General features: G+C 37.9%; 2 protein-coding genes and 1 pseudogene across 10 annotated transcripts; 2 read left to right on the forward strand and 1 right to left on the reverse strand.

Moving 5' to 3' along the window:
* The first annotated feature begins 6,430 nt into the window (after positions 1-6,430).
* On the forward strand, positions 6,431-10,651 carry LOC110913736 (annotated as a pseudogene).
* A 2,077-nt stretch (positions 10,652-12,728) lies between these two features.
* On the forward strand, positions 12,729-13,521 carry LOC110913730 (dehydration-responsive element-binding protein 1D). The gene has a single exon (XM_022158555.2). It carries the CDS (start codon positions 12,794-12,796, stop codon positions 13,400-13,402), a length of 609 nt encoding a protein of 202 aa, XP_022014247.1. The 5' UTR covers positions 12,729-12,793; the 3' UTR covers positions 13,403-13,521.
* A 449-nt stretch (positions 13,522-13,970) lies between these two features.
* Positions 13,971-16,165, reverse strand: LOC110913703 (MLO-like protein). 9 transcript variants are annotated; one of them, XR_004885319.1, is made up of 7 exons: positions 15,777-16,159; positions 15,155-15,216; positions 14,865-15,036; positions 14,608-14,659; positions 14,454-14,521; positions 14,271-14,373; positions 13,971-14,166 (listed from the first exon to the last, which is right to left on the reverse strand). XR_004885319.1 is itself a non-coding variant. In XM_022158541.2 (6 exons), the coding sequence occupies exons 2-6, from the start codon at positions 15,185-15,187 to the stop codon at positions 14,360-14,362; spliced, it is 339 nt and encodes a 112-aa protein (XP_022014233.1). In that variant the 5' UTR covers positions 15,188-15,216; positions 15,789-16,162; the 3' UTR covers positions 13,971-14,359. The 9 variants fall into 9 exon arrangements, 5 of the variants coding, with proteins under 5 accessions (XP_022014233.1, XP_022014225.1, XP_022014228.1 ...); XR_002578417.2 differs by having other exon boundaries at positions 14,624-14,659; positions 14,865-15,025; positions 15,777-16,157; XM_022158541.2 differs by having other exon boundaries at positions 13,971-14,373; positions 15,789-16,162.
* Between the last annotated feature and the right edge of the window lie 8,256 nt (positions 16,166-24,421).

A 24,421-nucleotide genomic window follows, 5' to 3' on the forward strand; every position in this document is an offset into this window, starting at 1 on the left:
AGGGGTGCACGAGCTGGTCGGTCAGAGGGTTTCCAAAAGTGGAAAGAATGACAATGACAGGCCTATTTATAGGCTTCCAAAAGAGGAAAGGGCTGGCCGATCGGCCAGGCACCCCGATCGGACAGCCTGCTCGATCGGACAGTCCGTCCGATCAGCTGGGCTGTTCGATCGGCTAGGGCCTGATCGATCAACAGCCTGTCTCGGACGTTCGGCGCGACGATTTTTGATATTTCGATTTCGATTGAAGATGATACGAATTCGATAGAGTTTCTATTCAAATTACTTTTAGTCCCAATCACTATATCTAACATACAATTATCTACGTCTTTCATAATCTCTTCTCCACCAATTATCATAACTTGATTTCGATTGAGTTTCGAGTTTCGATTCGATTGATTCGATTTTTCACTACACATAACATAAAGTAACATGCACAGATAACACGTAAGGCACACACACACGTAATATACACCAAATTCGCATAATTCAAGTTTCGAGTTCGATTGATGATTCGAGTAGCTTGATTATTATTGATTGATTGACTTTATCGCATTGTTACTTCTTACTATTCACAGTCGTAAAGCATTTTGCGTCGATTAAACATTCGATTACTTCGATTCCTTTAATTAACAACACTTACTCCACATAATACAAATACTAAAACATAAAATAGACTAATTACAGTCAAAGAAGTCAATCTTGACTTTGACTTTGACATTCGAAAACACGGGGTGTTACAGGAACGTCACCAACTGAAAGAGTGTGAAAACGAGCCAAATGAAGAGGGTTTGATGGTGAACAGTTTTGTAAGGAGTAAATATAAAATATAAAAAGAGCTATTTTTTTGTTTTAATTATTTTCATTTTCTTTAAATAATAGATATATTGTTTGATCCATTAATACTATTAAGTCAAAGGTCAATTCTAAACTATTTCAAGTCCAAAATGTTGGATAGTGTTTTACAAATTCAATACTTTAGAGTTTGCATGGAAAAGTGGAGTTGCACGTAGGAATAACCAAGTCTTAGTGAATGTTGGTTTTGTTGAGAAAGATCAGGAACAGTACCGAGTCTCAGGCTTTTTCAGTTTACTTTTTAGTATAAAAAGGGTAGATAGGATAGGTGAATAATTAGTCGAAAATCCAAATTTGTTTTCTTTGTTTTCTTCCACTTTCATATTGTACTCGCAAGCTATGCCGACTGAATGAAATAAAACAATCCTTCTACCATTTGTTCTTCCAGTTTTCAATATCCCAGTTGTTTATTCACATCTGATTTCCAACATTTGGTATCAGAGCGAAGGTTAAACGAGGGCCGTTTTGAGAGTCGACCGTCAGAAGGGAGGAGAAGCCTTCGGGTGCGGGCTGCCATTGCAGCAGAACCGTAGGTGGGTCGACAATCACAGGTTTTGTCTACTGGTTCGGGTCGGAACTAGGGGGTGTTACTACACAGATAACACAGGAGATCAACAAACAACAGAAGACGGTGTTTTGGGTCAGCGTTGTCGCGGTGGAGTGCCGTTTGGAAGACGGTGTTGACTGGTGATGAACAATGTAGATCGGTGGTTGTTTGTTGTGATCAAAGAGGAAGAAAAGGGCTGCAGCGATCGAAGGTAACCGGTGTGCAGTGATCAGAATATCTTTTATCAGCAGTGATCGGAAAAACCAAGGTGATCGCAGGTGGTTTCGAGGGTTACCGTTCTAGCGGATCAAGAGGGTAGCGGAGACGAGTCGAGATTCGCGCCAAATGACGGAGGAAGGCTATGACATCTCCATGCAAAGACAATTTTTGAAAGTAAGAGACGAACAGGGAAGATTAGTGATGAATGTACAAAGGTCAGCCAACAGACTCTATAAAATAGAGTTACACAATGCAAAACCTGTTTGTTTATCAACAAGAATGGAAGCTGATGCATGGGTGTGGCATGCTAGACTTGGGCATGCGAACTTTCAGACCCTTGAAGCTATGGGAAGGAAAGGCCTGGTGGAAGATTTACCAGAGATAAAGCATCCAAGACAACTATGTGAAGGCTGTCTAGTTGCGAAACAGGTGAGAAAAAGCTTTCCAAAAGAAGCCAAGTGGAGAGCAAAGGAACACCTACAACTTCTTCATGCCGATCTCTGTGGGCCCATAACACCCCAATCAATGGGAGGTAATCATTACTTTCTGTTAATTGTAGATGATTACAGTAGATATGTGTGGGTCTATTTGTTGAAAAACAAAGATAAAGCATTGTCAAGGTTCAAATTATTTAAGATTGAAGTTGAAAAAGAAAGCAAGTATGTTGTGAAAATGCTTAGAACTGATCGAGGGGGTGAGTTTAACTCAAAGCTCTTTGATAACTTTTGTGAAGAGATGGGCATAAGAAGGCAAAAGACGGTTCCTTACACTCCGCAACAAAATGGCGTTGTGGAGCGTAGGAATAGAACTGTAATGGGGACAACAAGGGCGTCGTTAAAAACTATGAGGGTTCCAGATATCATGTGGGGAGAAGCAGTGAATCATGCCTTCTATATACTTAACAGGGTGATTACTAAATATGTTAAGGGCATGACTCCATATGAGAAGTGGAAGGGAAAGAAACCAAACTTTCAATATTTGAAGATTTTCGGATGCTTGGGATATGCAGTAGGGTTAAAAGGTCATCTCACCAAACTTGAAGACAGAAGTGTGCCCTTAGTGTATTTAGGAGTGGAATCAGGAAGTCTAGGATTTAAAATGTATAATCCAAAAGAGAAAAGAGTTGTAATAGCAAGAGAAGGTGATGTTACGTTTCATGAAAGTAAAGGCTGGAAGTGGCAGGGTATGATGCAAGAAGAAAATACAACAATGGTGCCAGCTTTTCTACAAAGTTCTACTCCTACCCATGTGATAAGTCAACTTCAACAGGAAACAAGTGAAGGTGGAGAGTGGTCCCCAGCCACTCCAAGTACTAATACCTTTTCTTTTGATAATTATAATAGTCCTTTACAGGACATTAACATGGCAGGTGATCCAAATCAAGAGAGTTTGTCTAGTCCTTTTCAAACATCAAGTGAAGCAAGTCAAAGAACATGTGTGTCCTTTGATGACACCCCAACACAAAGTTGCAAGTCTTTAAAAGAAGTATATCAGAAGACACAATGAGTCCATCTAAAGTCAAAAGATTGTACGAGAATGAAGAATTGTTTCTTATAGATGATGAGCCATCAACTTTTGATGAAGCTAAAGATGATGTTCACTGGAGAAAAGCCATGCAGATTGAGTTGGACGCCATCAACAAAAACAAAACATGGAGCCTTGTGGACTTGCCAAGTGATAGCAAAGTCATTGGGTTAAAATGGGTTTTCAAGATAAAAAGAGACGCAAGTGGCAAGATAATCAAGCATAAAGCTCGATTGGTGGCAAAAGGATACGTTCAGAAAAAAGGTGTCGACTTCGATGATGTTTTTGCACCAGTTGCACAGTTGGAAACAATAAGATTTTTGCTTGCCTTGGCAGCAAAACACAACTGGATTGTGCACCATCTCGACGTCAAATCTGCGTTTTTCAACGGAGAACTAAAAGAGGTGGTATATGTAAGCCAACCATTGGGATTTGAAGTCAAAGGAAAGGAAACCAAGGTCTACCAGCTACACAAAGCGCTTTATGGTTTACGACAGGCACCTAGAGCTTGGAATGTGAAACTCGACAAGACACTCAAAGAACTTGGGTTTAGCAGGTGTGTTCACGAGCAAGCAGTGTACAAGGTGAGTAACTCGAGTTCAATCTTGATAGTGGGAATCTATGTAGATGACTTGATAGTCACTGGGTCGAGTGAAGACAAGATCTTGGAGTTCAAACAGAAGATGAAATCAATTTTTGACATGAGTGATATGGGGAAGTTAAGTTATTATTTGGGTATTGAGGTTGATCAAAGAAAGGATGATATCACCATTAAGCAAGAAAGTTATGCTATAAAAATACTAAGATGGCAGGAATGCAAGATTGCAATGCAGCCAAATGGCCTATGAATCCGAAGCCACAACTTACTAAAGATGAAGCTGGAAAGGAAGTGGATCCAACTGAATACAGGCGCATCATTGGTAGTCTCAGGTATTTAATACATACTCGTCCTGATCTAAGCTACTCAGTCGGAGTAGTTAGTTAATTCATGCAAACTCCAAAGGAGAGTCATTATGCTGCTGTGAAACAAATATTGAGATACCTCAAAGGTACAACGAGTTACGGATTAAGGTATGCTAAAGGTGGAGATGGTCAGCTGATTAGTTATAGTGACAGTTCACATGGAACTGATGTCCAAGACCGGAGAGGAACAACAGGAATGACGTTTTACTATTCAGGTAATTTGATAACATGGGCATCTCAGAAACAGCAGACTGTAGCTCTAAGCTCCTGCGAAGCTGAATTCATGGCTGCTGCATCTGCTGCATGCCAGGCACTTTGGTTAAGAAATTTGCTATGTGATTTAATTGGGAAGAAGGCACAAAAGGTGATACTCTTGGTGGATAATGAGTCCGCGATAAACCTGATGAAGAATTCAGTCTTCCATGGACGCAACAAGCATATCGACACAAGGTTCCACTTCATACGTGAATGTGTGGAACGAGAGCAACTTGAAGTGAAGCATATAAGTGGGGATCAACAGAGAGCAGACACGATGACCAAGGCTCTTCCTAGGATCAAGTTCTGTGAGATGAAAAGCTTGATAGGAGTTGAAGATTTGAAGAGTTATGCTAACACTAAGGGGGAGAGTGTTGGATAGTGTTTTACAAATTCAATACTTTAGAGTTTGTGTGGAAAAGTGGAGTTGCACGTGGGAATAACCAAGTCTTAGTGAACGTTGGTTGTTGAGAAAGATCAGGAACAGTACCTAGTCTCAGGCTTTTTCAGTTTATTTTTCAGTATAAAAAGGGTAGATAGGATAGGTGAATAATCAGTTGAAAATCCAAATTTGTTTTCTTTGTTTTCTTCCCCTTTCATATTGTACTCGCAAGCTGTGCCGACTGAATGAAATAAAACAATCCTTCTACCATTTGTTCTTCCAGTTTTCAATATCCCAGTTGTTTATTCACATCTGATTTCCAACACAAAATAACAATTTGTGTTTTTGTTTCTGTTGCAGATTTGTGTGGTCACACGACTTTTGTTATGTAAGGTATTGACATTGAAATGACGATGGGTGTTATGGTGAGTGAATGGATATACAAAGTATTCTTTGCTAAACTTTTCTGGTTTATTTATTTTTAAACATTGAGGTTGACTTAGTATCTGCAGTTCAGGGTCGGCCCTGAGAATTCATGTACCATGTTCGAGCTCGAAAAAGGGTGCCTTTAGGTCTTAACTAAATAAAAAATTTAAACTAGTTTTTCATACAACTTTGAACCGTTGACAAAAATATAGCATTCGACAAACAATGCAATTAACAAAATACAAAATATAGTTTAAACAATATGATCGAAGATTCGAAGGCCTGTTCCTGTGCGACGTTTCATTACTCAGTCCCGGATGAAAGAGTTGCCGCCCAGAATTGTTTTTTTATTAGTTTTTAGAAAATATTTGGCTATTGGGCTTATTAACCTAATGAGCTGAATAGTTTAAACAATATGATTTCTTTTAAGTGGGCCTATGTTAATATTTTTTTTGGTTATACCCTATTAAAAAAAATTTACATATATAATATCGGATTTTTTTCTAAAAAATCACGTGCCCTACGAAATCACGGGCCCTGTTCGGTTGTCCTCCCCGCCCTCCTTCAGGGCCGGCTCTGCTACAGTTGTACTCTTTTTCTTTAGAGAGCATGATGACTTTTCACTGCAACCAGGATATGTGCACACTTAGGGGCTGTTTGGCAACTTCTGAATAGTTAAGTGCTGAACCAGTAAGAGGTAGAGGTCTGGACCATTAAGTGCTGAACCAGTAAGATGTCTGAACCATTAAGAGCTAGTATAATGCTTAACCGTTCAGAGGCAAATGTCTAACGAATTCAGATTATAGGTCTTAACCATTCAGACTCAATATAATGCTTAACCATTCAGAGGCAAATAACCATTCAGACATCTGCTCGCAAAACAAACAGTCTGAACCATTAAGTGCCGAACCAATAAGAAGTAAGAGGTCTGAACCATTAAGAGCCTCATTAAGAGCTAAACAAACAGCCTCTTATATTGAGAGTAAACTCTTTCTGGTAGGCCAGAAAAGACTCAAACGTTGTAGTCGTTTGGCAAAAGAAACATGGAAATCGTTTTGAGATTGCTTGTTACAAGAACACGGTTTTCTCATGGTGTCTTGGCGTGTAAGCATCTTTTAAATCCACCTAATATTGATTGAATTCTATTCCTAGGAACAAATCATTGTCTCTGTTTAAACTTGGTTCTGAATGCAAAAATACGGTTAATTTGATAAGTGATCAAATATTGAAAGTAATATATGCAGATTGATTAGGAGTGTGTTGGTGTGCTTGCTGGGACAAGAATAGAAGGTCTGACTGTGCTTTCTGATGGAGTCCAAAATCTAATCGAAAAGGGTTACAGAAAAATCACATCCTTTTTCATTCCTAACGCCATAACATGGGTTCTTGTATGCTTGCTATTAATCTTGGATTTATGGGTCCAAATTACTCGATTTCAACTGCACGTGCTACTTCAAATTATTGTTGTTCTGCTGCTACAAATCATATCCAAAGAGGGGAAGCTGATATGATGATTGCTAGCGGCATTGAAGGCGCTATTATTCATATTGGCTTGGGTGGTTTTGTGGCCTGCAAGGCCCGGGCTTACTACACAAAAGGGCAATTGCCACCATAATCTGTTATGGAAAAACACGGTAGCAAAATAAACAGCATAGTGGTAACATTGCCCTAAATTGAGTTTTTAAATCATCCCTCGCGTCGCACACATCACATATCTCCACCTCTTCGCCCAAATCGCTTCCAACAAGTATGAACAATTCATAATCGGAATCAAATCCTTGATTCACAATCGTTAATCAAACGCACGCATCGCAATCAAATCCTGCAACCAATTCGTTCAGTTTAAACCCTAAGTTCATCGATTCATCATCTCCTATCTTGATTAAACCCTAGATTCATCGTTTCATCCGTTAAACGAAACCTGATAATGATTCCGCTACCGACGACGTCAAATTAGGGCTTGTATCAGGAACAAATCTAAACGATTCTTGTATGTATTCATAATTTCTGTTTTGTGATGGTTTTGTTCTGAGATTTTCGAACGAATTATTTGTGTTTTACTGATTTGGTCTATCTCTCAATCGGAACAATCGCAGATTATTTCAATCGGAACAATCTCTCAATCGTAACAATCACTCAATCGAATCTCCATCGCTCCATCGCTCAATCGTTGATCTGTATGTAACATTCAATCGCTCTATCGCTGATTTGTATTCTCTCAATCACTCAATCGCTCATTCAATTGTTGATCTGTTTTGTATTCAGTTGGATTCAAATCTGCATCTGATCGAGGAAAAAGAGTTTTGTATTCTCTCAATCGGAACAAGAGCTTTGTATTCTCTTGAGTTTTTTATTCAAATCTCTGCAGGTACGTCTCGAGTTTTGTATTCTCTCTCGATTAACTTTTAATTTTTAATTAAATTAGATTTTCGTTGGTTCTGATGGTGTCAGTTGAGATCACTTTATTGCTGTAATGTAGTCTTATTGAGGATTATGGATCACTTTATTGTTGGGTAAAAGAAATTAAAATAGTAATTTCTGTGTTTATTTATGTGATACAAGATCATAAAGTTGGCATATTTTATATTTTATGTTAGTGGCAGAGTAAGTAGATTCACTTTATTTGTTTGTTTATTATCTGGTCATTAGGATCTTATATAAACCGACTTTTAAAATTTTTATGGTAAGGGGGTGTTTCTACTCTACATGTACACCAGTGTACCCAGTTGAGTTTTCATAATGATGACATAAGTGGTAGTGAATTAAAATTTTTGTTGTTGACGTTGTCTGATATTGTAGAGACAGTTGTTAGGTGCTTTGGGGGATAGAGGGCAGAGGAAGAGTAATCTGTCAGTGATGGCAGAAGGTAATGTAGATTACACTAACACTACCAATGATGATGATGATGATCAACCTTTTACTCCTTGGGCTGTCTCTGTTGCCAGGTCACTCTAATCACCTTTAGTTATCTTTTCCATATCATAAAAAGAACGACTTTTGCTAATAATGAGTATCATTTTTGTGTTTCAGTGGGCACACTTTGTTGCGCAGCCCGCAACATAACAAAGGACTTGCTTTTACCGACAAAGAAAGAGATTCTCATTTCTTGCGTGGCCTTTTTCCTCCCGCGGTATTAACTCGCTTCAGGTAACTCCAACTTCCTTTTCTTTGTTGACTACTTTAGACCATTAGAACTCCACAGTTATGCCAGCTTTGGATACGGTTCAGACAAGAAGAATGTGTTGCCACGATTGTCCACTAATTATATAACAAAATGACGTTTTAAACACCCTCTATGACTTCCATTGACTCTGATTTTGTTGATAGGCAAAAAGAAGTTTGAACAGGGGATGGGAATACCAGTTGGAAAACTTTCTCTGTATACAGCACTTGGGGGTGTTCGTCCTGCAGTTGTAAGTCTTCTCTTTAGTTTAGAATCATCACCACTTCAAGTCACGCTAGTTATTTTAAATGCATTCAAACATCAATAGAATGGGTGTTCACTTAAATTTTTGTTGCAGTGCTTGCCCGTAACCATTGATGTTGGCACCAAAAATGAGACATTGTTGAACGATGAGTTCTACACTGGTCTCAAACAAAAAAGAGCAACCGGAGAGGAATATGACGAGCTGTTAGACGAGTTCATGACTGCAGTCAAGAAGAACTATGGAGAAAAAGTCCTCATCAGGTCCTTTGACCTGTTTCTTGAAACTTTTGGTTTAATTAATTGGTTTAACTTTTCGTAATCAGATTCTAATTAAATTTGTTTGTCTACTCACTGTAGGAGCATATCCATCTCCATTGAATTATCATTTCTTCCCCAAGTCTTGCTGCACGTAAGTACTTTCGACTCTGTATTAATGATACTCCAAATGTGTTGTAGCCATCTTTTTTTTTCATTGGCGCGAGTGCTTATATATCCAGGTCTGTTAATGAAGTAATCTGTCATGGGATTCCAGACGCAAGGTATCGGCCATATGCATCCTCGATGTTGTGAACCCTCATCTATTTCTTTACTGTTTCAATCCTGATTTTAACGTTTATCAAGATTCAAGAATTTGTATTTTTTGGTCTAGTGTTACTTCCATTTGGTTTGTCAATCTTGATTAATATTCTGCTTTGTGACTTGTAATTATTTCTTCCAGGAAATTAGAGGATGGAGATATCGTGAACGTTGATATATCCCTTTATTATGAAGGGGTCCATGGTGAGGTTTACTACTCAGCTCTTATACTCTAGAAAATGTTGTTTTTGTTTATTTCCAGAACAACCTTTTAGAAACAAAACTGACCCATATACTATTGTGATTAATTTTTAAAGAGCATAGTATTTGAAAATCATAGAGACAGAGTATGTATGATCCTAAATCCTATAGGAAGAAACACTTGTATGATACTTCTAGAACGCTTTGAAAATTCATAAAGTAAAACCAAATGGTTAAAGAGGCTTTGAAAAAGTTTTTTCTTTTAAAGCTTTGGCCTAAATGGTTAACAGTGGTTAACGTGGTTTGTTAAACCAACTGCTTGTCTTTGTAGGTGACTTAAATGGAACCTTTTTTGTTGGTAATGTGGATGAGGCATCTCAACAACTGGTCAAATGTACTTATGAGTTTTTTGGAAAAAGCAATAGCTATCGGTAAGTATTGTCACCTCATGTATCATTCATAAAAAACTAACATTGATCAAGTGACATTTATTTTATACGAAATTTGGATATAATATACCCTTCTTATTAAATCATAAATGTACTTTTAACTTCTTTGAATAGGCTTTAGGAACACGCCTTATACTACTGTCTTTTATATTTGTAATCCGTTGTTCTGATGAATTTCTTATCAATCCAGTCAAACTTGGAGTACGCTTTCTTGAAATTGGGGAAACTATAAATAGACATGTGACGATGTCTGGTTTATCAGTGGTAAATTATACAACTATATGATTTGTCTTCACAACGTTTTTAATATATTGCATCTTCTGATAATTTTCTTTTTGCGTTGACTCTTATGTTTCCAAATTCAGGTGAAATCCTATTGCGGGCATGGTATTGGAGATCTCTTCCATTGTGCACCAAACATTCCCCATTATGCCAGTATCCTACAGATTGCCTTTCATATACAACATAATATAATCCAACTTGGGTAATTTGGTAAAACATCAAAGCGGGTTATATTTGGTAACAATATAGTTCAACGCTTTGAATACGATGTTTTCGCCAGTTTCTTTTTTTGTCTTTACTAACATATAGTTCAACGCTTTGAATACAGGCGTGTGGCGTGATCGGATGTGGCCTGATGGCTGGACTACTGTTACTGCAGATGGCAAACACTGTGCTCAGTTTGGACATACACTTTTAGTTTGGATGTTTGGATTTAGATGGTTTAATTTGAGTTGTTTAATGTTTTGATTTGGGTGTTATTATGAAGAACATTGGATGTATAAATTGTTACACTTTAATGGAATGGCAACAGGTTATAAATTGTTATATTTTTATGAAATGGAGATGGAATAGCCGATTTATGGAATGGAAATGGAATTTAATAAATGGTAGCAAAACGGTGGTAAAATGTGACAAAGCGGTAGCAAAAAAGGTGGCAAAACAAAATGTGGTAGCAAAACGGTGACAAAAAGTGGTAGTAAAAAGATGACAAAATAGCTGTAGCAAAACGGTGACAAAAAGCGGTAGCAAAACAGTGGCAAATTAACAATAGCAAAATCGGTAACAAAAAATAAAACGGTAGCGAATAGGTGGCAATAGGGCATTTGCTACGTGTGCTTTTGCCACCGAGTTTTTGGTGGCAAAACGGTGGCAAAAGAGCAATTGCTACCGTTTTGCGACCGAAAATGTGGTAGCAAATACCTTATTTTCTAGTAGTGCTTCCTACGAGACACTCCCACTTGGTTCAGGTTGTTCCTCACATCACAGATGCTATACCAGTAGATGGAATAGATGTACTTTTGAGTTTTAATTATTTGTACATTATCACGACTCTTAGTTTTAAATAAAACTTACAATAAAACGATAAAAATGAGCACATCTATAGTATGTTCGAAGAAGTTTATAAAACAACGTATTTTAAAAATTATGGGAAAAAAAGTGTTAGTAAGTGTGACACATGCTATCTTACAGTTGGTTGGAAACTATAAAGTTTAAGTGGCATATATATATGCTTGGACCGAAATTATCTATTATCTATTATCTATATATTAAAATTATAATCTAATGAATAGTGTATTTAATATTTTAATAATACTTATTATTGCAATCTAATAATAATCTTTATTTTCTTTACTTTTTAATTATATTTAAAGGTGTTAGTTTTGGTAAACCAAATAAATATTTATTTTGGAAGGTGTGGAAACATCGCATTTAATTTAGTTATTTTTATTATATATCTTAGATAGTGAAATATTTCATAAATACAATATATTTTATTTATATTCATTTTATAAAACTGTCATCATATTAATTTGCACTATATGTAATTCTTTATACGTATTAACTCAAAACATCCCGAGCAATAGAATAGTTTCTTTTGTTTTCATTTTGGCCACTAAGTTTTCCTTTGTTTTAAAAATCTCTCAAAAGTCATCCGTTCATATCTTTTATACTAGAACATTCTAAATATATAATTTTTATTTTTCAGTTTCTTTTGCGTAAAATTTTCACAGATAATTTCCTTTTATATGTCATTTTATTTACTAATTTTAATCAATGTAAAACACATGCCGATTTCTTTTGGCCATATTACTACTTTAGTTATTAGTTTTAACTTTTTGGTTTCTATATCAAGTTGCGGTACTGTATCAATACCATAATGAATCGAATTGATTAGTAGTCGTAGCACGGGCTATACGGCTCAACCCCGTATTCATAGTGATATTTTTTATTTTATTTTTTGGTTTTATACAAGAGATACCCATAAAAAATATGAAGATACCCCTAACCAAAAGATATGATACTTGATTTTAGTAAAATCTAATTTTTTTATAAGCCCAAACATTTTACAACCTAAAAACATATAGAATAATTAAGTCCGAATGATAAAAAAGTCCAAATTAACAATAATAGAATTGAAAGGAAGGCCAAAATATAATTGTTAAAGTTAGCCAAAAACCCAAAACAATAAAAAAAAATCAGGATACCCCTAAATTAATGGGCTAGCTCCACTACTGTCGATACCGGTCGATATCCGCTACAACATGTGGATGATTCTGCTAGTTATTATAAAAAGTTCAGATGATGCTTGTAATGGCATCAGCACTTGTTAAAAACCATAATGTTTTGTGGAGAAAGAGTTAAAAAATTTAATAACTACCATGCATCCACAACGGGTGCTACACGTGTCAAACAAATAAAGCCAAACAGCAGCCACTTGGTTATCCACTTTATCATTCTCTCCTTCTACTAACCATCCTTATTAACTTAATCTAATAATCCACACTCCCCAGGCTGTATCCGACAACCCCACCACAAACACTCTTTACTGCTGTCCGCACACGCATACAAAAAACTATATATACTTCATCGTTTAGATATTTCACACTTAAAATTAAACTAAACCAAAACAATTCACTCACAACTAGCAAACTGTAACTACCAACTGAAAACAAATTAGTAATCAGATTATGGACATCTCTTCAGCTTCTGAATGTAGCAGCAGCACCGGAGAACTAATGCTGGCTTCGCGAATCCCAAAGAAGAGAGCCGGAAGGAAGAAGTTCAAGGAGACTCGACACCCGGTTTACCGAGGAGTGAGGAGAAGAAATCCCGGCAAGTGGGTGTGTGAAGTGAGAGAACCAAATAAGCGATCAAGAGTGTGGCTGGGGACATATCCGACAGCAGAAATGGCAGCCCGGGCACACGATGTGGCGGTTTTGGCCATGAGGGGGCGGTCGGCTTGTTTAAATTTTGCTGACTCAGTTTGGCGGCTGCCTGTACCGGAGTCTAACAATGTAAAGGATATACAAAAGGCAGCGGCTGAGGCTGCAGAGGCGTTTAGGCAGACGGAAGACGCCATGGAGTTGTTTAGACAGAGGGAGGATGCGGTTGTGGGAACAAATGAATTGCCGGAAGTAATGGTCTACGCCGATGAGGAGGAGATGTTTGGAATGCCTGGATATATTGCTAGCATAGCTGAGGGACTCATGGTACCGCCACCTCAGATGGTGGGGTATGCTAACTTTGTGGATGATGAAGATTTTTGTGTTGACATGTCTTTATGGAGTTTTATGTAGCTTCTTTTAGTAAGATAGTTTTTCATGGGGATGGCTGGCTTAAACCTTTTTGTATACAAGCCAATCAAGTATGTATATCATGTATCAGAGTCAATTCAATTATAAACAATATATTCTATTTAGCATCAAAATTTTGAAAGATTGGTGATCAATGTTGATTATATCTATACACATAGGTCAAAATTATAGAACTTAATCGTATTTATTCAATCATAATGTAAATATAAATACCAAGTTAGAGACACTAGTACAAAAATGATCAAATGATACGGTTAAATTGGCTATGAGATACGGTTCTAGACCCGCATCTTATGTTGTGGTATCTTATGCCTATATGTCAAAAGATGCGGGTCCAAAAGATGCGGTTCTAGAATCCCATCTTTTGATATTTTAAGCAAAAAAAACTAATTTTTCTTAATGTATTTAAGAGATGCGGTTCTAAAACCGCACCTCTTGGCGCTTAAGCTAAATAAAATGTTCCTTTTTAGTTTAATTTACAGGAAATTTTATTAAAAATCCCCAATAAATCACCGTTGTTAACAAATTATCTAAAATTAAAAATTAAATATACAAAAAACAAAATTAAATTAAACCCAATATAACATAATTCAACAATGTAAATTACAAAGGTTTCAAAAAACACAAATACGTATATCTATAAAGATGAAAGCGATATACAATAACTTCCCGAACCAATGTCTACGTACTTGCAACCCAAACCAACATCTTCAATTCATACTTTCAACCGGAACCATATAAATTGTCTAACAAAACATAACGTTAGATTAATAAAATAAAGTTTAAAATATAAACGCAAGTGTACGTACGTATGAAATGCAATCTTTAAATTTAAATGTTAAAATACTACCACATGATCGTTGAACATGGCAGGCTCATGGTTGAACCCATTTGTGTCACTAGTGCATAAAGTCACATGGTTGCATAGTGTTTAGGCTATTAGTACAAACACCCTGTAAATTCATGAAATCAAGACTTAATTTTTAAATTGAATACATAAAGAAAGTCATATATTATATGAATCACTACTCACCCCATTGAAATCTTAATTCCAAAGTCGGCTTTGTTCTTATGGAAGCATGATTTCGGCCCGTATTCATACTGAAAAACATCAAAAGTAGAATAGAATGAGATCTTTAAGAGGTAAACCCGCAGAAGTTAATACATTTATAATTAGAACAATTAACTGATTTGTGGGTTTACCCCGGACCATGCAAAGAAAGCCAACGGATATGCATTCTGCACAAGAACAAAAAAAGCTTATTACAAGACTATAAAAGATCATAATTTGAAAAAATAAAAGGAATTAAAAAAAACACTAGACTTGTGTGTCTGAACCCATGTGCGTATTAGTGGGTTGATTTGAGTTATATTTTCTTTTAAACGGCTCAGATTGGTCAACCCTACCCGTTTTAACCCACTTCTCCAAAAAAAAAATATGAACCTGAAAGAGGACAGAGTGAATAAAATAGAGCAGGAGGTGAGAGCGGTTGAACCAAAAAAGGTCGTTGGCGAGATGAACGAAGGGTATACCCTTGAACATTGCACCTCTTTCTTGAATCCTCAAGCCCATTTTGGTTATGATCACTTGTAGTTTTTCCCCAACTAAAAACCATCTTACAAGCCATATTAATTCAATCTAAGTCAGTTACTAAACAATAACAACTCCTCAAATATTGACACAACAAGAGTTACAACATAAACAGTATCCAACTTTTCAAACACATATCTAACCATCTTGAGCATTGGCGCAATTGATATAACCATAACCAAGCGAGCTTTGAGTGGACATATCCCTGCAAACTCAAACAAAAACACCATGATGTCTACAATACTGTCATAATTCACATAATTCAACCTCAACTAGAATTAGTCACTAGAATAAATTTTTAAAACATTCGCAGATCTACGTTTTTCAAAAACTCAATGACATCAATTTTTGGTCATATAAACTATAAAAATAAAAAAGAAATGATTAAACCTTGTTTTACAGAAAGCAAATATAAATAATTATGAAAAACAAAATCAAAAAGTTCTTTCGATTCAAAATCATCTCCACCAGAAAACTAAATCAAAATCTCAAATAAGTAGGAATAATTAAATAGATACATATTTTTAGTAAACCCTAATCCCCTACTTGAACTCTCGATAACACAAATCACAAATGTATACCAAAATTATGAGTAAAAACCATAAATTTGAAACAAACGATTTCTTTTGAACTTAAAAACTCATAAATCTTAAACAAACACTGATTTCACGCAGATACAAGAATGAAGAGTAAACTGTATATATCAAATGAGTAGAAAAAACAAGTGCATTTGTGAAATTGATGAAGTAGATAAGAATTACTGACAAAAAGTTGTACAGGTGATCAGGTTTTGTCGTCACAGATCTGAGAGTTTTGGTATAGTTCGAATTCGTCTGATGTTGAGCCTGAACCTGAGGAGAAACCCTAGAATTTTTCAGTTTTGTGTTGTTTTGTTGTTGTATTTCAAATTGAGAGAGAGATACGAGGTGAAGTTGTGATAAGATGGAGCCATGGAGGAGGAATTACAGGGAATGTAGGGATGGATGGAGGGAAGATGAAATTCATTTTTTTTTTTGGCTGGGGGAATGGATGAAATGATGCGGTCTAGAGGAGAACCGCACCTTTTAGTTTTGGGAGTACCCAAGCTCAATAATATGAGGTGTAGGTTGGATCAAATGATGTGGTCCCTTAGGAGAACCGCACCTTTACTTTTTCCTAGTTGTATCTTTTGCTCTCTTTTGTACTAGTGAGATACATACTTGTAGGGATGATTATCTTTGAGGATAAAGATGAAGTCATGATTCCCGCTACGGTACCTTGTGTTGATTGATCACACTAGAGAGAATTTTTAGTATTGGTGTTCTTCATCAGAGATCCGGACGAATCCACCAATTCGGTTGGGTGTTTTGAAACCAACATGAGTGCCAAGGTGTTTAAGCAAATATGAAGGAGCTGTGTGGTTTCTGTTTGTTAATTTAGGGAATTAGGATGGTCTAGTGGTTAGTGGGAGGCAGGTTAAATACTTGGATCGGGCGGAGACCTGGGTTCGAGTCTCGTCTCCTGCCCAGCACCCACTTTTTAATTTCTTTTCTTTTTACAACAAGTTTCACTTCTTTACACATTTGCCCCGCTTCACTTTATAACCTAACTTAATCACTTATTCCCTTTACAATATCTAACTGAAACTACCAAAGTTCTGTTAATTAATGTTATATAAACTTTAAATACATTTAATTTAAAAATGATATTAAATGGAAAAGTTAATAATTAATTAAATCTATTTCTTTATTATAGCACGTAAAAAATTTTGGTTTACAAGGGTTTTGATCTAATTTTCAAAACGGGTCGGATTTTCCTAGTACCCGTTTTGGTGGATGTTACAATCATGTTGTAGGATGAGACTTAAGGAAGCAGAACGTTGTAGAATGAGATATATCATGCGATGAAAAATGAGTGGGAAAATTTTGAACGTTAAATCTTTTGGTTTATCAGGGGATTTTGGTTCTCAATGTAGGTCGAGGGCGGTTGATTAGTGAAAATAGATGATGTAGTCTGGGTTTGTCTAAGTTGGAGGGTTCAAGAAGCTGTTGGTGTGGTGTTAGTTACCATTTTTTTTTGAATAAAGTCGAGTGGGGTTTTGATTAACTTGGTAAAAACCTTTATTAACATAAATTTATTTCAAAACTTTTGAAAAATGTATAAAACTCAATGTTTTATAAACTAAAAAATTTTACAGTAAAAGAAATTATTTGTGAATACTAGAAATCAGGGGTTAGGTTAAAGTAAATGAACATTTGCTACTGCAAATAGTTATTTGTTGGTAGTCTACGAAATCCTTTTGAGGTTAAACATTTGATGAAATTAGAAGGAGAAAGGCGTACACATATTGGATAAAGTAGATGTGTGGCATCCGAGGAAAATCCACAGTCATCTTGATCTACCTATCTTGATTTATCACTTCACTGCTCTGAGACTACTTACCAAATTTTGGGACGAAATTTCTTTCAAGTTGGGGATGAATGTGACAACCCGAACTTTCAAGGTTAATGTCGTCTAACCTCGTGACCTTTTGTTCCTTACACGTTGTAGTTACATTTAGTTTGGATGTATGTTATGTTAGACTTGTTAAATGTGTATGACTATACTTGTTGTAATTGAGTGTATGATCGAGGGTTATGTGTTATGATTACAAAACTTAGCCGAACATTGTTCCCGAGCCGCACACTCCTTGCGCGGAAAAAACACCTCCCTCACACCACTTGAGTATTCTTGGCCCAGTCCTCATGTACATGGAACCGATCCCAAGATTGGGGACTGGCCCACTAGTTGCAATTGAGTACACACCTAATGTTGATTAGTGGTGTCATTAACTCAAAAACACAAATTAGCAAAACCCTAGAGTACTCTCCTCTCCCCTGCGACGACAATCTCCTCTCCTTCGAAGCCCCTCTTCCTATCGATCCAAGTATCTTCGGTTCATCTTGAGGTTAGTATAACAACTTTAAGTTATCTTGCATCCTCATTGTTGTTTGGTTTGAATGCTATGGATAATGATCTGATCGTTATGACGAATGCTATGTGACTAATGCCTGAATGATTGTTGTGACTCTATCTGATTAGTATGAACCGAAGATTTGCTTAATGTGATGATTCAATGAGTATCATGTAGTATGATTTATCAATGAATTGAATGGCCTGCATGATTAATCCTGATTATATGCACAAGGTGTTAGAACATGATCAGGGTTCGATGAGTTTATGGAACATGATGTCGACGGATGTGTTAGTATGCTAAGTATAGGTTGATGTATTTGTGATGTTGGTCCGATTCGATTTGCTAATGATGTCGTGACTGCTAGAATGTCGACTAGGATTCATGTGAAACATTGGAAAGTTGTTGAAATTCTATTAAAATTGGAATGTGCAATTATTTTGTAATTGTCTGGATCGAGATTAGTGGGACGGTTATGTAGGGATTGGAAAGGGCTGACTTAGTCAGCCGCAAACTTGCATCGCACACTCATATAACATATACTTGAACTGCATGCTTCTGATCTTGTAACGTAAAATGAAAACTAGCATGATCGCACACCCACTTCACGTCGCACAATCATTCATGAGTCGCACAGTCCAAATGGGCTTTATATGAATCGCACACTTTGGTTGGGCCACATCTGGATATTGGGCCAGAAAATACCCAAGTGTGAACCAGATCGCACACCCCGGCCAAATATCACTAATCAGACACTATGACTGGAGTCGCACACTTGACTTAAGTCACACTGTCTTTGGGCTTTATACACTATTGAGCCGCACATTTCGGCAGTGGGCCACAAACAGAAAACGAGTCGCACACATATATACGGTCACACACTAGCCTCACCTGTATGATACATAAATGGACTGTTAGATTGTTTTGTGATGTTCGGACTTGTGACATGAATTCATGTGTGACTCAAATGTTTATGTATTATGTGATGATGTTTATTACATGCAACCTACTAGAATACGTGATTTAATGGTATGCAAAAACTGATTGATAATGGTAACCACTCTAGGGTTTGGTCGACCAAATGTAAACAAGTAACTAGTCTTGCCAAGCAAACCAAAGGTGAGTTCACTACTATCTTTACAAGCATGCGTCCAGTTGGGACAAATAAACAAATGAACAAACATTTCATCCCCGTAGGGGATATTTTACAACCCATATTTCCTTGTAGGGGATATGAGGCAGATTTTAGTTAATGTTGATGCTGGATAATACACTCACTGCTATCACTTAAGTCCCATCGTTCTACCGAACTAGTTGCTTGTAAGGTAACGGGGTTATTAGTTGATAGCGCTATTAGGTTTGGCACCATCACGACATACCTGGATAGGACGGGCGTGAACTAATGACCTTAACCACATGACCAATGTTTGATAGAGCATTGGGGAAGGGCAAACAAATAGCCGTCTTGCGGTGTCGAGTTATTATCAACATATCGTAAAAACTAAACACTTGCAACTAAACGTTTAACAAAACTGTGAAATCACCAACTTTATGCTGATACACTTTTTCTGCATGCTTGCAGGCCGTTAGGTACACTGATACGGGACTTACTGTCCTGGAAGCTGGATTAGTCATGGGTCGTGGCAACGGAGTGGACACTTGAAGTTGGGATATTTTCTAAACACTTTACGTAAAACTTATTGAACAACATTTAATGCTTCCGCTGAACATGTTTGATTTTGAAAACTGATGTTTAAATTATGCTATTCTCTTTTAATGTAAAATTCTATTTTTATTTATGGTTCAATGTGATTAGTGGCTAGATCCTGGTACGTCACACGTCTCCCGGGGGTTCACGCAGGTGGTATTTTGGGGGTGTGACAAGATGCGTAGGGGAAAATACAGCCGAATGGTTTTCAAATCATTGATACAAAATAACATATGAAATGATGGGAAATGTAATATAAGATACACGATAATAAGTTATTCATTAAATTGAATTGTCTTACAAGAATGTTAAAAAAACAAATAGTGAAATGTAATGAATTAGTTGACTAATCAAGACATCCATGCGTTAGAAGACGTGCTTTAGCCTATAAGTGGACACTCACTCCGAGAATTTACAGGAAGGCATGATTGGTCTGTTTAATACTTTCCTATCCGGAAAACCCAGTCTACATGAATTCACCCATTTAGATTGCACATACTAACATCCCATGGCCCTTTAATGTGACAACTCACATTTTAGAACCCGTTGTGCTTTAATGTAACTTGTAGGAACATACGTGATTATTTGATGGTGTGTTTGATTGCAATGAATTCTATGATTTTGTATGCTATATGTTACGTAATTGTATATGAACAAGTATGCTTGGTCGCACAAATAATTGGCCCAACCCCACTCACATAGAACCCGTGGCCCAACGGGCGGCCTAAGATGGGCCGACCCCTATGGTTTGCGCATAACACCAAGGATGTGGTGTATGACTTTCATAATTCTCTAATCACAAGATAATCACACCAAACCCTAGCTCTCCCTCCCCTCTCTACTCGAACTCGACGGCAGCTATTTCCCAAGACTGAATCCCTTTTGTTCTCGGCCTTAACACCCTCCTCGACGACATATAATCTGGTTAGTGTAATTGTCATGTGTTGATTGTATTATTTGACGAGTTTGTGTGACTATGTTTCGATTGTTTGGAATACTATGAATCATCATATTAACTGTGTTGTTAGAATCTGATGGATAGCATGATTAAAATCGATAACTTGTGCACATGAGAATTGAAATATAGCGATGTAGGGTATTATGAATCTAATGGCTAATTGATGATGATCATGAACTAGGATTTCACAATGATTGATGTTTGAGTTGTAACGAAATAGAGATAATCTGCTAATGTTTAGATGAGTGTAAGTTGTTGTTAATTGATGCCTAAGGAGGTGTAATATGAATGCCTTGATTCTTGTTATTCAATAATGATGATGATGATTATGTTAATTATGGTGGTTAATCATAAATGGAATGATTTGAACAAATTAAGAATTGTAACTGTTTGATCTATGATTGGGGGAATGGGTGCATGTTTACGAAAATCTTGGGAGATTGGTTGACTAGTCCAATCGCACAAGGGAATCCCAATCGTACAAGGGATCCCAGTCGCACAAGCCAGCGGGATCGCACAAGTTGCTGGATTATTGGACTGTGCTTGTTTACGATGTTGGGCTAGGTCCAGTGGGCCGCGTATGAATCGCACAAGTTGTGCGATTGGGAAGAAGGCCGCCTAAACTGTTGCTGGGTCCGTCTTGTTGGGCTAGCCCACACTCGGACCGCACAATCCAGAGCGAACCGCATAAGGGAGGACAGTTGCACAAGCTGGGTGGGCTTTGTGCACTGTTGGGCCTGTTTGCTTCTGAATCGCACAAGGCATCCGGGTCGCACAAGATATGTAGGCCCGAATGTCTGGGCCGAATGTAGCTTTGTTTTGATAACTTGAACTGTAAAGTGGAAATTGTATTGGACCTGCATGCTATGTGCCATCTGTTGCGTGCTATGTGATATATATCTGTTAAACACGTGTTCAATAGTAAACAAAACTAATTAGATTGATAACCATGATTAGGACGTGGTTGGTAAATTAATTGTGAATGAGTGAATTCCATTACCGAGCAATCCAAGGTGAGTTCACTGCTCTTTTTCCAAGCATGCGTCTCGGGGAGGGACATCGGGTAACGTTCCGGGGAGGAATGCTGGGTTATTGGGATGTTTGTTAATACTCGCATATCTATCATCTAAGTCCCATCTACCAATTGTTGCCAGGGAGGCAACGGGGTATTAGTTAATAGCGTTAATTAGGTTTGGCAACCTCACAAGTCACACCGTACCGGGGAGGTCGGGAGTGATGATCCCAGTCTTGACCATGCTTTGATAGAGGCATTGGGGTTTGGGTAAAACAACTTTAATCCATCAGCGGTGAACGAGTTATTACAACATCAAACCGAAATCATTGAATCGTCTTATACTCATATTTGGTAACTAAAATGTGTAACAAACTTTGAACTCACCAGCGTCGTCTGACACACTTGTCTGCATGCTTGCAGGTCGTTAGATTCTTGATTATGGACTTGCCATCTGGGAGTGCTAGAGTGGTCATGGATTGACGCATTGGTTTTGAACACTTATTTTGGAACACTTGCTTAACAATTTATTTTATGCTTCCGCTAAATATTTACTCTGGTTAAACTTAGGACTTGGATTTATATTTTGAAATGAATGGAATGTTTTATTTAAACTTTACACATAGTTCAATGTGACAGGTGACTTGGATCCTGGTACGTCACATGTCCCGCGGTGTTTCCGCATGTGGTATTTTGGGGGGTGTGACAGCTTGGTATCAGAGCCACTGGTTATAGTGAACTAGGTTTTAAAACGTCTTTATAAAACCAGACTATATCGAACAACTTCGAAAATCGACCATGACACTCAGCTCTAGATTGCAAGGTTCGTCTTCTGTTTACTTTATGCATTACTTATTTAGTAGTCATACACTCGCAGCTTGCATGAAACGATATAATAGACACAATGGTGATTTGATAGTGTAACATTACTTTTCGACTCTTGTGATTCGTAATCCTGTAATACCCTCTGTTTTGCTACTTGAATGCGGGGGAAACTTTTAGCGCAAGTTAAGAGGCACTGAGATGAGCATGCAAATTGCCTTATTATTATGGGTGCACACATAATAATAACGTGAGGTGCATGCAAGTCCCAGTGAGACTTAACGAGTGTGAGAAGGGTTCTGCCCTATTGTGTGTAAACTTAGTAATTTGTAGATTTCAACGTGATACTTGACTTTTACCTCAACTCGACTCTTAAATCTGTTCCCTCTCATTATATAGAATCATGAGTGGACGAGGTCATGGACGTAGTCACATCACGATGACCCAAGCTGAGCTGACAAACTTAATCAACACACGGGTGGCTGAGGCTTTGGCAGCCTACCAAGCTGGTACGATAAGTGCCAATTACCTTTTGTTATTATGTCGCATACACAACTCTTACCTCTTTAATATGTTTTCCTTCCGTCCAATAGGTCAGCAAAACCAAAACAATCCACCTGCTTATACGTTCAAGATGTTCATGGATTGTAAGCCACATACCTTTAATGGGACTGAAGGGGTGTAGGACTCCTGCGATGGTTCGAGAAGGCAGAATCAGTGTTTGCGATGTGTAACTGTCCTATTGGGGACATAGTGAAGTATGCTACGGGCACACTCGAGGATGGTGCCTTGACATGGTGGAATGCCCAGGTCCAGCTGTTGGGCATCGAGGTGGCAAATGCCACTACTTGAGACGATTTTAAGTAACTGATAAGGGAGGAGTATTGTCCTCGTGATGAGACACATAAACTAGAGAATGAGTATTATGATCTGAAGATGGTGGGATCATAGATTGAAGCGTATACGAAACGGTCACATGAGTTGGCGATCATGTGCCCGAACTTGTCCCGGCCTCCGCATCGGAGAATTGAACTATTCATCAAGGGGTTAGCTCCTTGAGTGAAGGGCTTGGTTACTGCAGCGAACCTCAACAATTTAACTCAGATTGTTCGGTTGGATCACAAAATCACCGATCAGGAGGTGGAAAGTGGTTCGTTACCACCGCGTGTTTCTGCCACTACTGCTGCTACAACCACAGCTACCGCGTCTGTTAGTGACAACAAGCGGATATGGAGCGACGCTGACAAGTCAAGCAGTGTCAGCCAATCTGAGAAAAGGCCTGATAACAGCAACAACCGTAGTTTCAGTCAGTCGTCCTCAGTTAATCAAGGCCAGGGCAGCAATCAGAATCAAGGCTCATACGCTGGCAAGAAGCCGAAGTGCAACAAGTGTGGATATCACCATCATGGACAGTGTGTCCGGGCTTGTCATAGATGCGACAAGTTGGGTCATGAGGCAAAAGACTGTAGAGCCCCATACCCAAAGCAGCAAAATCAGCAGCAACAACATCAGCAAAGGCAGTAACCCCTTCAGAATCAGGGCGTTAAGAAGGGGTGTTTCCAGTGCGGGGACGAGGGCCACCTCAAGCGGGATTGCCCTCAGCTGAATCAGAATGCCAACGACAACAACCGCCAGAACAACAACAATGCTAGGAACAATAATAATGGCAACAATGGGGCCAACGGAGCTCGTGGAGGGTATTTACTATTGGAGCTGGTGATGCTAGGAACGACGGCAATGTCGTGACTGGTACGTTTTCTGTGAACAATCTAATTGCTTCTGTGTTATTTGATTCCGGTGCTGATTGGAGTTATGTGTCCCTAGAGTTTAGTCAGCGATTAGGGTTAATTCCAACGCCTTTAGAAGTTAAGCATGTGGTAGAGTTAGCCGATGGAAAAACGATTGAAGCCTCGCATGTCCTTTTGGGGTGTAAGTTAGGTCTTATAGCTCAAGTGTTTGATATTAATCTCCTTCTTGT

Source organism: Helianthus annuus, chromosome 2 (genome assembly GCF_002127325.2).
Source record: "Helianthus annuus cultivar XRQ/B chromosome 2, HanXRQr2.0-SUNRISE, whole genome shotgun sequence".
NCBI lineage: Eukaryota > Viridiplantae > Streptophyta > Magnoliopsida > Asterales > Asteraceae > Helianthus > Helianthus annuus.